This window comes from Gopherus evgoodei, chromosome 1 (assembly GCF_007399415.2).
Source record: "Gopherus evgoodei ecotype Sinaloan lineage chromosome 1, rGopEvg1_v1.p, whole genome shotgun sequence".
Taxonomy (NCBI): domain Eukaryota; kingdom Metazoa; phylum Chordata; order Testudines; family Testudinidae; genus Gopherus; species Gopherus evgoodei.
The window spans coordinates 362519013-362534346 of record NC_044322.1 but is presented as its reverse complement, the minus strand read 5'-3'; the positions used below and the strand labels follow the sequence as shown (position 1 = coordinate 362534346).

General features: G+C 44.3%; 1 protein-coding gene across 4 annotated transcripts in view; it reads left to right on the top strand.

Annotated features, from left to right (window-relative positions):
• The first annotated feature begins 14360 nt into the window (after positions 1–14360).
• Positions 14361–15334, top strand: part of IL15RA (interleukin 15 receptor subunit alpha) — an 87137-nt gene continuing 86163 nt past the window's right edge. For all 4 annotated transcript variants that reach the window (XR_004002452.1, XR_004002442.1, XR_004002437.1 and 1 more), the window contains exon 1: positions 14361–15153. Coding sequence is in view for 1 of the 4 variants with exons in the window: in XM_030578892.1 (XP_030434752.1) it covers positions 15078–15153 (76 nt within the window). In the remaining 3 variants the exon portion in view is untranslated. The remainder of the gene's footprint in view (positions 15154–15334) is intronic.

The following is a 15334-nucleotide window of genomic DNA, read 5'->3' as shown; positions in this document are numbered from 1 at the left end:
CTGCAGCTTTGGGGCAAGTAATTCCAACCCTAGGTCTGTGCTGGAGCAGACAGGGGTGTCTGGCTCAGCAAGACTGTGCTGGAGTCCCAGGAAGGCAGGGGTAGTAGTAGTCTTGGCACATGGGGTCGCAGCTCCCAAGGTGGTTTCTGTAATCCAATCCATCACAGCCACCATTTTGAAATGTCAGCAAAGTGTAAAACATTCATTTGTATCCTCCTGTTAGCCCAGTGAAATTACATCACATTACATCACACCAGTCAACTCAGAAGTGGCATATAGCCCCACCTTTAGCCTTCCAAGTCAATCCCTGGCAATGAAGCTACCCTTGATCACCTGCTGCTCCCATGACCTCCTTCACATTTTCTCCCACGATGCCCCTTATATTTGGGATAAACTCCCTGTCAAAATTAGCGAAGCCACCACCTCACCCTGTTTTAAATCTCCACTTCAAACCTGCTTTTGCTGGGATGCCTACAAACAGCTACTGTCTGTCTAGGCTGTTAACCACTTGTGTTTACTGAGATCAGTCTTATGACTAAACTATTAAAACACACCTAATTCTATATACCTTTATCTGCCCCTCTCACCCACTCCTCTTTTTCTGTTTGTTCATCTAACCCATATTGTCTAAATCCTCTCTTGTGAACTCTTATGGGCAGGGACTGTCTTTGTATTATTTGTGCATGCAGTGTCTAGGAAAAGGGGACCCTAATCTTTTTCCAGGGTCCCTAAGCACCACTGCAATAGAAATAATAACAACAATAATTGATTTTACTGACTTCTCCCAGGCAGCCTCACTGCTATTTAATCCATGTACTCTATTCAGAAACAGCATTATTGTGATTAACACTTTACAAATGCCAAGGGCTAGATGAGATAGATTTAGCTCTCAATACCTTATGGAGTGTCTAACACTCTTCCCTTTACTTCACAGAGTAGTGAGAGCTGGTGGGGCAGCTGGGTGACCCAGGGACTAACCTTGTCTAAGGGATCATATATTAATGATGACTATGTTGACAGATATGGGTCAGATTTAAATTTGTGCAAGCCACCAGGTGAAATGTCACGTGAATACTGAGCCAGATTCTGGTCCCTGCTGTATTTCACTTTGCCTGATTATAGGCGCCATTAAGGAACCACAGCAGTCCAATGTACCCAGCTATATACTGCTCTGCATGCAACTTTTGGCATACTGTTGTATCCCTGGTAGTGAGAGGGGATATGCCACGGTGGACAAGGATGTGCTGAGGCAGAAAGAGGAGAAGCTATAGTGCTCAGTCGTATGGCTATTCTGAACTACAGAGCAGCCAAAAGCCAGTCCTAGGCAGGCTGCCATGAATTACAGTACAAGATTTAGGAACATAGGATATAGGACTGGAAGGGACCTCCTGTCCAAGTCCCCTACATCAAGTCCAGTCCCCTACTATGGCAGGCAACCCCATCATGTAAACCTGCTCACAGGGGCAGCTCTAGGCACCAGCAAAGCAAGCAGGTGCTTGGGGCAGCCCATCTGCAGGGGCGGCAGCCGGCAGGGATCCAGCCTGGGAGCTGAGAACCAACAGGGGGCCCTGGGAGCTGTAGTTCTTTGGTTAACTCCCTGCCTATAGAGCCAGCCCTGGAGCAGGGAAAGAACTACATTTCCCAGCATTCCCTTGGCCGCTATCAACAGGAAAGGGAGGGGGAGGGAGTATGGTAGCTGAAACCTCATGCTGCAGCTTGCTGTGAATGGAGAGCTCACTGCTAGAGCGGGATGGCACTATGAATGGGGAACAAATGTGCCCAAGGAGTAGAAGGCTTTGGCCCAGATATCCCATTCAGAAGACATCCCCAGACTGGATTAGGGATATTGGTGTGACCTCAACTTGCAGCCCCCAAAGAAGGAATTGGGTGGACTAAATCGACAGTGTTCCCTTCTATCTGAAGCCTAGCAAGGGAGGAATGTGGATCTCACTAGAATTTAAAATGAAAGGTAAGAGAGGGGAGGCTCTGCTGGACCTGGGCAGCTTCAGATACAGTACCAGGCACGCAGGAAGATTTCCACTTCTGAGCCATGGAAGCAGAAATTGACTTTTCCTTCCAGATTTAGCTAATATTCAAAAAGAGAATCTGGCATCTGCCTTCCAGATTTGAACACCTCAAAATTCAGGAGCGCTCAAGCTCATTTTGGGCAGCTGTTACTTCATTTCTCCCAAATTAAATATACTGATCCACTGTAATTTGCTGTAGAAAAAGTAAGATAAAATTCAGCAAGAAATGCTTCCCAGTGGTTTTTAGGACTGGAATTGCTATTTTCAACAGCCATTGCCTTTTTTTTTTTTTTTTTAGTTGTGTTTGTTTAAAAGGAAGACAGACAGTGATATTGCATTGGCATATTCCCCATAGAAATAAAGAGTGGAACAAAAGAATAATAAAGGTACCTCAACTTTTCCTCATTTATGGAGGACAGTCTTATCATATGCATCCAGATATCGTCTAATTACACAAGCTGAAAATTGTTCCACTTTACTGCAGTTCTGTAACCATATGGGAACCAAGCCTCTCTGTGTTCTGTGCACATCCAAAATTCCTGCAGAATGACCCACCCTGGGAGCGAGTTATCAGTGACCCAGGACTGGGGCAGAAGGAGGGTGCAGGTTTGGGGGAGGGAGAGCCCAGGGCTGAGGTGGCAGGGGGTGTATGAGTGGGAGGGCACTGGTGGGGGAGGAAGAGGGGAGCCCAGAGCTGGGGCAGCATAGGGTGTGTGTGTGGGAGAACCCAGGGCTGGGGTGGCAGGGGGTGCAGGTAGGGGGAGGCCCAGAGCTGGGGTGCAGGTGGTGGGGAAGAAGCTGGGATGGGGGCAGCCAAAATTTTTTTTGCTTGGGACAGCAAAAAAACCTAGACTTGGCCCTGCCTGCTCATAAAGTTATCAAGCTCCATCTCAAGTTAGGTTGTTTGTCTCCACTATTCCTATGGGGAGGCTGTTCCAGACCATCACTCCTCTGATGGTTAAAAACCTTCTAATTTCCAGCCTAAATTTATTCAGTTGTCCCAGAGTTGCTCCAACTTCTGCTGCAGGTAGGATGACCAGGTGTCCCGATTTTATAGGGACTGTCCCGGTATTTTGGTGGTTGTCGTATATGGTCACCTATTAACCCATACCCCCTGTCCAGATTTTTCACACTTGCTGTCTGGTCACCCTAGCTGGGGGTCCCAGCAGTCCCGTGCACATACAGAATCTGGGTGGTACAAGGGTGATTTTAAAGGGTTGTGCGACTCAGGAGGCAGCTTTTCTCTGACTCTAGCACTGAGTCTAGTCCTGTAATGGTAACAGAATTATCAGAGGAGAAGTAATGATGCCTACAGTTGATGTTCCCCACAACTTTTCATCGCAATTTATAACTGTTTTCAGTTGTGTATAAGTTTGACAAACACCAACTGTGTAGGCTGAAATACTCCATGTTTAGTCCCTGGCTCAGGTTGCTTTTGTTTTTTGTAAATTTGAACAGAAACAGTGTGGCAGTTTTTGAGAATTGGGTAAGTGAAAAATAGATATTTTGGCCGTTGTTAAAAAAATAACAAAACGTGTAATTAAAGACTGTCACAATGCATATGCACAGAGGGGTCAAATTTATACAGTTGCACAAGCAGTCTTAATTCTGGCATTGCCTAACATTTGAGTACTTGACTTTGCAACCTTAGTGTTCTTTTACCATAGGGTTTTTTTTTGTTTTTTTTTGTGGGGGTAAAATACTTATCTGGTCATTTCCCTACTTTTTAATACTTAGTTTTTATTTGATTGTTATTGTTTTGTAGATTGTGTAGGGGTTGTGTTAATCACAGGAGGAACCTTAACTCTCATGAGTGTTTTTGCATGAGAGTATCTAAAAAGAGTATCTAAAAGTCACTGTGTAAGAAGAAAAGAAAGTAGATGAAGTTTTGGTGCTATAGTTCAGCCTTGTTAGTGCCAAAAGGTCTCAGATGTTTTCATAGTACGATCCTCATATTTTTTGTGATTAATGTTTTCATAAGGAAACACACAATGAAAAAGTACAGCTTATGTATATTTCCAAATGAAGGACATAAATCCACACCGTGTAGAGGCCAAGCATAGAAGTTTATTACACACAGCGCTGGCGGAGTGTCACCTTGCTTATTAGGCTCAGAGACACTGTCAATCAATTGATTACAATAAAATATATATATTTCCCATGGGCGGGGGAAAGTGACGGGGGAGACAGTTCCACTCCCCGGGATAGGTTTTGCAGCAAGACAAGATAGCACATTAGCCAATGGTTAAAAGGTTACATAATGTCTCCGCCCATCGTCTCAACTTAGCAAGTTAACATTTAATTAATACTTTGATAAAATGTTATTAGTATAAAATATATATGTTGAATTCTGATTTGGGGTCCATAGGAATGGAGCAACTCTTTTGATTGTCCACCAGGTACATTCCTAGGGGTTAAAGCAAAGATTGTCCCCTTTATGTCTTAAGGCAGGCATTGGTCCCTGGGAAGGGTGGCGGGAGGATGCCATATCTTATACTGACATATGCCAACTTTTCATAAACTCAAGGTTGGATCTGTGGGAAGAACGTTCCCTACAGAAGAGACTGACACAATAGGAACAGGGATCCTTTGTTCAATTTGCAATTCTGAATAAGACACAATTATTTAGTTCTTAGCTCCAACACCTGGCAGTTTGCTGACCAGGCCTGTTTTAGCAAAACAAGATTATCTGTTTATCCCAGCTTTCTCTTAGCTAATCACTATTTGCCAGGCCTCTGGTCTCTTGACCAAACTCTGGACTTTGGGTCTGAGAAAGAGCTGGCACAATCCATATACCAGGTTGTTATATAAAATGCTCATAGATTTTTAACCCTTCACCAAATACTACAGGATTCACTATCCAATAGAATTATGTAGTTTTACAACTAGTCAAAGCTGCAAGCCTAGACTACAAAACCAGACAACACTACACAGACATAAAATGTTAAGGTGGGGAAAACAGTAATAAAATAGGAGAATATATACCTGAATAAACAGAAGAGTGAAGGAGGAAATTGGGAGTAGGGGAAAGAGGAGTTAGGTGCAGTGAAGGTCTGGCATTATTTGAGCTATCTTAATATTTTTTTTATCCAACTGTATTTAGAAACAGGGTCCACATTTCTTTGAATTCATATGCTTGTTCTCTACGGCGATAAGTTATTCTTTCTTTGGACTATTAACACAGACAGGTCTGAATACCACTGCTCTATTCCGGGCATAAGCCCACTCTTCCACTTCTGTAAAATCATGCTCTTGGTGATCATTGCAACCATTAAGAACCAGAATCTTTGTAGCATAATCCACATCTTGAGAACAACTTTGTTTTGCGAACACCTCCCTGCCCCTCCACTTATGTGTGAACCTCTTTCTCTTCCATTTGCAATGATATAGCAACCCTATAGCAGCTACAGCAACTGCTTATGTGGAAAATATTAGAAGGTCCAAAAAACAATGTTTTAATTAAAAAATGTTTGCAGGGCAGGGAGGAGAGTTTTTTTGACCTGCTCTATTATATATATTCACTGAGTGAATGAGGATAGGTTATACCATGAGGATGGGGTTTGTGGTTATGTTACAGAGATAACATAGATACTTGCATTCAGGCATCTTTATCTTTTTGCATAGATGAACTAGAGGGAAAGGACAGTCCAGGGGTTAGGGAACTGATTTGAGACTTGGGAGCCTTGGCGTCAATTTCCTGCTCTGCCCCAGACTTCCTACATGACCTTGGAAAAGTCACTTAGTAACTCTGTGCCTCAGTTCACCATCTGTACAATGAGGGTAATAGCATTTACCTCACAAGCAGGGCTGGCTCCGGGCACCAGCGAAGGAAGCAGGTGCCTGGGGCAGTCAATAGAAAGGGGCAGCACGTCTGGATCTTAGGCAGCACTTCAGCGGCGTGTCTTTCATGACGTCTCTTCCTCTTTGGTGGCACTTCAGTGGCAGCTCAATCAGTTTCCTTTTTCTTTTTCTTCGCTGCTTGGGCAGCAAAAAAGCTGGAGCCGGCCCTGCTCACAGGAGTGTTGTGAGAATAGATATAGTAAAGCTTAAATAGTTGCAACCCTTCTGCCAGGTGGAGCCAGCAGCAACAAGGGCCGGGTTCAGTCTCTAGGGGTTCCTTTTCAACAATACAACACAAAACCAGTTTGAGCCCCCAGCCAGTGACCTGGGACAATTACACACCACCCCCTGGGTGCCTGTAAGAGGCTCTACTCCTCCTCTCGCAAGCACAGAGTCTGAGTGTAGCAAAAACTTTTAATAAAAGGAGGGAAGTAACTCAGCATTAATTTGGGAAGACACTACAACTAGGGTTCATAAACATAAACCATGAGCAAAAGACCCACCCCTCAAGTAAGTTGGGCGGTGTCCTTTTCCCCTCAGGGTCTTAAATCCAGCAATCCAAAAGTCCCTTTGATGTGTCCGACCCTTCTATGACCCCACTCACAGTTGCTGTCCTTGGCCAGTGCAGCCCCAGAGTCCAGAGGCTCATCTGCAGAGTTCACCTCCCACCCTGAGTGGAAGGAGGCACCTTACACACTCCACTGTTCAGGCACTTGCTCGTCACCTTCAAAGGCCAATTACTGCACCTCCTCTGCAGAGCTCTGCTCTGGCCCTCTTCACCAGCTGCACGCTTGCACCTCTCTCCCAGCTGGCCACTCACCAAGATGTCTTCAGGACCCCTCACTTAACACAGTTCTCAGTGATTTCAGCTTGTTAGCAGAGGAGCCTCACTGCTGGTGCACACTGGGCAGTCTCTTACAATAGAGACATTGTCCAAAACTAGGTCTAATACTTAGACCTAGGTATCAATGATTTCAACTCTGCAGTAATAACAAAACTCTCAACTAAGTCTAAATTAGCCCTTTTATTATATCCTGAAGAGCAAAAGGGTCAAATGGTGTCTATGTCCACCACACATATGTACCTACTCCCACTCTCTCACAACTCACAGGGCTCATGTCCCCTGCCTAGCAAGTGCTATTTTGTTGAGGGTGAGTCGCTCCATTGGGGTATGCCAGCTACAATTCTGCTGCCCTCAGTTCACACAACAAAGATAACAATGGTTTATTACTCCTGTCCCAATAACAAGGACACTGGGGATCCAACACCAGTCACAAGTGATCATTTGGGCAAGTCCCTAGACTTTGTTTGTTTTGTCAGAAGGTGGAGCTGGATGGCAGGAGAAAGATCACTTGATCATTACCTGTGGGGCACCTGGCATTGGCCACTGTCGGTATAAAGGATGCTGGGCTAGATGGACCTTTGGTCTGACTCAGTATGGCCATTCTTATGTAAGGAATCCCATCATGCTGAGCACGTAGGCAGGGTGGGTGTGTTCATGCAAATGAGATCAGCTCCTGAAGTCCTTTTCCATAGCTCACCAGTAGATATCAGGGAAGAGCTCATTCAAACTCTGCTTACATAGTAAAGACCATATAAGTGCCTGAGATAGTTAGAAGACATAAAGGAGATTTATGATGCGTTAATAACACATAATGCATGGACTAAAGATAACCCAGTGGGCTAAACACTGTTATGTGGTTACCTTATTTTACCATCCATACACTCATGCCCCATCTGTCTTTTTGGTCTGCACATTCCCTCGTACGACTGAGAGACAGATTGTATTATCCAATTATTTTAAGTCCCTTATGGTGGGCCTGGGAATGTTAGGCCCGGGACCATGACTGAGGAATGTAATATTATGATTGATCCTTAGAGGCACTCCCAAATAATTAATATATATGAATTATATGGATATGGCATATATGTATAGTATGTATGTGTACATATGACACCAACTTATATCCAAGCATAACCATGTTTTTCCAGTTTGCTGGTGTACTCTGACCCTTTTACTTTGGTGACACAGATAGAAACGCACTCTTATTAGGGCAATTCCCGTGACCACCCCTCTCATTATTAGTAGTAGGCTGAATGTGTTAAAATACTGGGATAGGGATTGTTACAATGTGTCCCACAGTGTATATGAGAAGTAAAACAAAAATTTGGAGTAGTGACACTACCACTGAGGCCTTTATATATAAATATATTGTAATTAATTACTACACAGTACTGTCCATTCATGTTATAGGTTACCCTTGCTGCTGGCTGTCACCCTTGGGTAAGCTTTACTGGGCAGGAAACAGAAGTGGGTAGCTTCTCTGTTCCATTGGTTGAACTGCTCTGTGATACACCAGTAGTTGATGTAGATTCAGTTGTTTTTTATGGATGCTGTCTCCCAGATAACCTACTGAACAGACAGTAACCAATTTATCAAATATTGCTGTGTCAGGATTTAATATTGGTACCCAGACACTGAACAAGATTGTTTTGAATAACATGTGCGTCAGTTAGGATGTAGTGTCACTGACTCAAATTATGACTGGTACTAACAGGGAATTTGTTTACCCAATTTATAGTTACTATGTAACAATTTCTTTACCAATTTGTTTTTTTCCTTGCCTTCATGGTGTTGGCTTCCATTTGTTTGTTGATTTTTACCTGTGTGTTGGTTAAACAGTTTAGCAAGGTTATGCACATTGTACATGTTGTACAGCAATCATACAATACAGCAATAATACAGCAGTACAATGATAATACAGTAGTACAGCAATAATACATTTGTTTTTACACAGTAACCAAGTTGAAATTAAATGACAGTTTTTCTGGTCCAGCTAGTGGTTTTTAAGCTGATTGTTACCTTAATTGTCCATATATGGTAAGTAGAGGTGTATTTGACCAGTCTCTTATTTATAAAGCACTTCGTTTTTCTTTTCTTGATGCTTGGGGGTTTCTTCACTGTATACAGTATTATTTGGTGTCTTCAGGGTGTGATATTTTCTGACATCTTTGGTCTATGGGATGCAACAACTTTTGTTAGTCAACATAATAAAGTTTGTTTGTTTGTTTGTTTTCAGTAACCCAAACTTAATACACAGTTTTAACTTAGCTTGTTTACAAGGTAATAAGAACAATGTAATCGGGACTGAGCCTTTTATAACACAAGCTATACTTTTGCAGTTGTTGTATAGACATTCATTTTCATTTGGGGTGCATTACTAATATTTAATACTAAATGTACTGTTTAACGGCTAAAATAAATGCTCACAATCTTCCATGAGAAGGGGTATTGCTTTCCCTTGCTGAACACTTTGTTTCAGCAAAAGAGGTAGTAACATAATTTTAACAAGCTTTTTAGAGTTAATTTGCTTGTGATACCAATTTCACTTTTGTTAACTGTTTAGAAGCACAAACCTTAACAACCACTGCTTCCCATTAACAAAACATAACAAAAGAAAAGCATATAAAATTAAACCAACTATAACATTAAACCAAAATAAATTTTAAATACAGATACATGCAAATACTTTGAGGGTATTTGAGGGTATATTTTCATGATGCTTTGTTATATTTGGGAGCCAAAGGTGGAAACCTGTTGAAATTGTTTGGTTAGCTTTATGCATAAATTGTTATTTTAAAACATTTGGTTATTCTTTTAACTATATTTAAAAGTGCAAACAAGTTTATAAAAAGCTCAAACAAGAAATTAACATTTTGTTAATATTATGTTTACCTTAATGTTGAGGTTTCCCCTTACATTTTTTCTTTGAATAACAATTAAAAAAAAACATAAAAAACAAAACTGTGATTGATAAAAGAGAATTCTTTTTGTTTCCAATTGCATTATTTGTTGAGGCAGAAATATATGTACATATATTTGTAACTGAAACCTTTTTGAACTTTGCACAACAAATTGGTGTTAATAATAATATGATTATTCCCCAACCATGATTTTAAAATAGTGTGGTACCACATATACTTATATATATATTTTTTTAAAAGGGTATAAAATTGACATTTGTTGCAACAAAAAAAAAATTAAAATAATTTTTTTTTAAAAATAGTCACGTGACACACACAACATAGACACAAGACACACACTGATGACATACAGGACAAACTTGCAATTAAAAACAAATGGCGCCAGAATTCTATTCATAACTGTACAAAATAACACCATCAAAAATAAAAAGTAAAAAGGATTTAACATTTGAATAAACAAGTTATTACTTTATTTAAAACTTGTAGCATGAATTTGATAAAAATATATTAATATTTGCCAAATGTATTGTATTAATTTGGTAACAAGGAATTTTGCATTACTTTATATTTAACATTATTTTAAAACTCTGCTATATGGAAATAAGAAAAGTCCATGTTTCAAATATTAGTGGTTAGGATTAGAAGCAGAGTGCATTTCTGTTGCTTGGCAACCATATCTTCAAGAAAGTTAGGAATAATTCCAGCTGTTGCATTCCTGAAGGGTTAAAATAATTAATTTACTGGATTTAAAGTTTTTACCTTGCTTTCTTTTTGTTTCTTATTTTGTTCTGTTTTCAATTGCTTTATCTTTTGGAGGTTTCTGTAAAAACTATAACTTTTAACTTTTAAAACAAAGAGAAAAAGTAGAAGTGAGGAGAGGCGGGGGAAAGGGAGAGAGTGAAGAGCAACCTAGGGCTGGTCTACACTATGGGGGAAAATCGATCTTAGATACGCAACTTCAGCTACGTGAATAACGTAGCTGAAGTCAAAGTATCTAAGATCGAATTACTCACCGTCCTCACGGCGTGGGATCGATGTCCGCGGCTCCCCGTCAATTCCGCAACTCCGTTCAGGTTGGTGGAGTTACGGAATCGATATAAGCGCGTTCGGGGATCGATATATCGCGTCTAGATGACACGCGATATATCGATCCCCGAGCAATCGATTGCTACCCGTCGATACGGCGGGTAGTGAAGACGTACCCCTAGATAGGTAGACAGACCTGAGCCAAGAGAGATTAACTCTATCAAGGCATTTGAAAGTACAGACAGCAGCAGCAAGTTTAGCAAACTGAAAAAACATATAAAAGACAAAACTTAACTGGTATGTAAAAATATTTGAGAAAGAAGGTTCTATCTTTAGATATGAGCGCGGAGTGTGGTTCCGTGGGTCAGAGCAATTGGGAACCTGCACAGTTGGGAATTGCGCCCTTGGTTTTTATCCTGGCTCTGAGAGGAGATTGGGGGTAGTTACTTGCTCTTGTAAAACCTGAATTTGTTCCCCCAGTATCTGTTGCTTTTGTGTGCATGCCAAATGGATAGTGGGAGTGCCCTTTTTTGCTGCAGTTAACTGATTTTTGGGCAGCTCCATGTGTTAATGCATCAATTCTAAGTGTTAACCCGCTTAATTTCATTTTTTACTTTGAAATTAGTTTTTATTCACTCCCCTGCGATCGAGTCGCAGCTCCTGTCTCCTAATGTGCTCTGTGAACTGTTCCATTTTTTCCTTCATTTGATTTAACAATTCAGTGAGAGTACTGTTTGCTACTCTTTCCTTCTGTGCACTTACTTGTCCCGTTCTGACAGGCACCAGTCTAGGTTCTGGTTTAAGTTTAATTGGAACCTGTTTTTTATCATAAGGTGATGGTTGCAACGCAGTGGACCCAGTTTCATCTTTTAATTTTACTAGGACCACCTTTTTCCACTTCTGTCCCCATTCTTCAGGCACAGGGTAGCTACCTGAAGCCTGCTGTTTACCACCAATATTTATAACAGGGGACAGCACATGTATTTTTTGTAGGTCCCTTACAGCTGTTTACAGCATTTCACTCTGTTCCTGTACTGGTTGTCTCTGGGCTGCTTGCTACCATGCAAGGGCGGTGGGAGCATTCCAGGGCTGTGTAGCTTCTTTTGATTTTTTTAACTGTTTCTTTGTTACTGTTACTTGCCCTGCTTTTTCCATTACTTGTTTGGCCAGCATGCCAGCATGCTGTCTAAGCCATGTCATTGCCATAGACATGAGTTGCAAGATTCTTGCTTTTTTACTCTTATTACTATTTCTCAGAGTCTTAGTTTCTACCATTGCTCTACATATGCCAGTCCATGTTTCCCCACTCTCTTTTTTAAATTCATATGGACCCCCTTTACTGGCAATCCAGCGGGTTCAGGAGTTATCAAACTCCGTGGGGATCAAAAGGGAGGGGATCAGGGGGTTCACTAGCTGGAGGTTTTCTGCCATGTTAGATCGCGATTCCTACACCGGACAGCTCGCTTACTCACCATATTGGCGGTCAGGGTCACCAGTGTTGTCAGAAGCGCTACCGGTATGGTGCTCTGCTCTGCTCTCTCCTTGTTGGTATCACTCGGCTGCGTGCATGTGTTCCCTCTGTGTGCTGCCCCAGCTCTGCGCAGATAGCTGACACAGCAGACCCGAAGAGAACCCCCAATGACCACAGACTCTAGTAAGGTACGAAGACACGTCGGCCAGGTTTATTGTCATATTGGACACATAATAGTTCCCTCCAGATTGTTACTCTACAGGACATACTATGAGTATGTGCCCCCGGTCAATGGACTCGCCTCAGTAAGTGGAGGGACTTTCCACTGCCACCTAGGCCGGAAAAGACATCGCCCCAGGGATGCATTCTTATACACTGGTACAAACAAGTTACACATCACTCCTGACGTATTGAGGTGCAACGCCTCTATGCAGCAAGGTACAACCCCTCTACGTAGTAAGGTGCCGCCTCTCACCTTGTACCTGTTGGTTCGAACAAAACAACTCTATCCATCATATTATCCTTTTGCCCGTCATTGGGATGGGTCAGTCTGTTCCTTGTTATCTGTATGGAATGTACAAGTATGTGAATGTTCTGATCCCTAATGTTCAGTACCTTTTAGGTATGTATCTTCTTGCAGCATCAGCCCTTTCCTTGCCAGCTTCTGTGAGCAGGGCCTGCCTCTGGCTCACAGCTTAACTTTGCTTTATGTTAGCAAAGTCTTGACCATTACCTTAGTTCAGGCCTCAGGCCTCATACCGGGCCTCTGATATCAAGGTTTACATCTTAGGGCCTCCTCTTACTACAGGCACAACAAGTCCATATAACTTGCAGCCCCTGCCCACAGGGAAAAATTAGTGGATGCTTAGCACCCACCGGCAGCTCCCCGCCCCGCTCCCCAACCCCAACTCACCTCCGCCTCTTCCCCTGGGTGCACCACATGACCGTTTTCCTCCCCTGCCTCCCAGTGCTTGCACTGTGAAGAGCTGATTTGCGTGGCAAGCACTGGGAGGGAGGGAGGAGGAGGTGGAACGCGGCGCGCTCGGGGAAGAGGCAGTGCTGGGGTGGGGATTTGGGGAAGGGGTCCAATAGGGGCAGAGAGGGGGCGGAGTTGGGGCTGGGACTTTGGGGAAGGGGTTGGAATGTGGGCAGGGTAGGGGCGGGGAAAGGGTAGAGACGGGGCAGGGCGGGGGGGACACGAGCACCCACAGGCGCCGGGGAAAGTTGGTGCGTATGCCAAGGGGTGGTATGTGTGTAATTTCCTCAGTTTACTAGGTGGGGGCTCAAGCTGGTTCTGTGTTGTATTGTTGAAAATAAACCTCTAGAGCAGGGGTAGGCAACCTACGGCACACGTGCCAAAGGTGGCACGCGAGCTGATCTTCAGTTCCACTCATGCTGCCCGGGTCCTGGCCACCAGTCCGGGGGGCTCTGCATTTTAATGTAATTTCAAATGAAGCTTCTTAAACATTTAAAAAACCTTATTTACCTTTTACACAACAATAGTTTAGTTCTATATTATAGTCTTATAGAGACCTTCTAAAAACCTTCTGAAAGGTTGCGACCCCTGCTCTAGATATTGAACCCAGCCCTAGTTGCTGCAGGCTCCACTTGGCAGAAGGGTAACATGTGCTTTAACTTTTTGTTTTGTTATGAGCTGGGTGAAACCTTGGTAGGGGGTTGAGTTAAAACCTTGTTCAAATTAGTGCACACGTGAAGGACTCCTCCCATTGCAAATGCTTGTACTAAACAGTGAAGGGGGCACACTTAGCTCAAAGAATCAGCACGTGTCTGGCTCAAGGCAGCTGACTCGGGACCCTAGAGGCTCAGGCTGCAGAGCTAAAAATCTTCATAGACATTTGAGTTTGGGCTAGAGCCCGAGCTCTGGGACCTTCCCCCTTCACAGGGTCTCAACTCCCAGAGCTTGGGCTCCAGTTCTAGTCTGAACATGTACACCAGGGGGCGGCAACCTTTCAGAAGTGCTGTGCCCAGTCTTCATTTATTCACTCTGATTTAAGGTTTCACCTGCCAGTAATACATTGTAACGTTTTTAGAAGGTCTCTTTCTATGAGTCTATAATATAGAACTAAACTATTGTTGCATGTAAAGTAAATAAGGTTTTTAAAATGTTTAAGAAGCTTCATTTAAAATTAAATTAAAATGCAGAGTCCCCTGGACCGGTGGCCAGGACCCGGGCAGCGTGAGTGCTGCTGAAAATCAGATCGCGTGCCGCCTTCTGCACACGGGCCATAGGTTGCCTACCCCTGACCTACACACAGTGATTTTTCAGCCCAGAAGCGAGTCCCCTGAGCCTGAATCAGCTGATCTAGGCCACTCACAGGGTTTTTTTTTATCCCCCATAGAGGCTGCCCAGTTTGTGGAGGGTTCAACTGAGTAATTTGATGGGGGGGGGGGGCGGTGAGAGAACAAGACACAGCAATTAATAGCGTGACCCTAGAACAAGCTCCCAAGAGAGCTAGCGGTGTCAGTGCCCTCCCTCTGCGCACCAGCCGCTTGGTTCCACGTGTCACCTTCCCCTCTCGGTGCTGGAAGGGAGGTGACTTGGATTCACCCAGGTGCCGCAGGGCTGGAGCCAGGTGTCACTATCCCTCGGGCTGCTGAGAGTCAAACTGTCCCCTCCCCCCCTCGCTTGCAAATGCCCCTGACCAGATTGCTGCGACTTTAATGCGAAACCGAAAGCGAAAGGCGCCGAGTCCACTCGAATTAAGTTTCCCCAAACTCTTCTGCGGACTTTTCCAGGCGCCTGGGGCGGATCCGCTCAGCCGGGACTTTGCGCCCTCACTCACATGCTCCCCGCTTTCAGGTGCCTTTCGGGGTTGCCACGTGCCCAGATGAAGCTGCCGCTGTCCCGGCCCCAGCCGCCGCCGGGGATCTGACCCTGCGCCCCCGCCCTGGAGAGGCTGGCGCCCTTCCCTAGCGCTTCCCATGCCATGGCCCGGCTGCTGCTCCTGCTCTGCGGCATCGTCGGGCTCCTGTCCGCCGGCACCAGCGCGGCCGCGCTGCAAGGTAAGCGAGAGAGCGCAGCCTGCCAGCCGCTCCTCCTCCTGGTCCCCCGGAGCGCGGGGGGGGGGAGGCAAAGGGGGTGGGGGCTGCTCCCGGCAGGGGACGAGCCCGCCCCACCAGCCTGCGGTCCCGAGCGGAGCCCATCCCCGCCGGCCTGGGGGGCTCAGGTGTGCGGCGCGCCCTG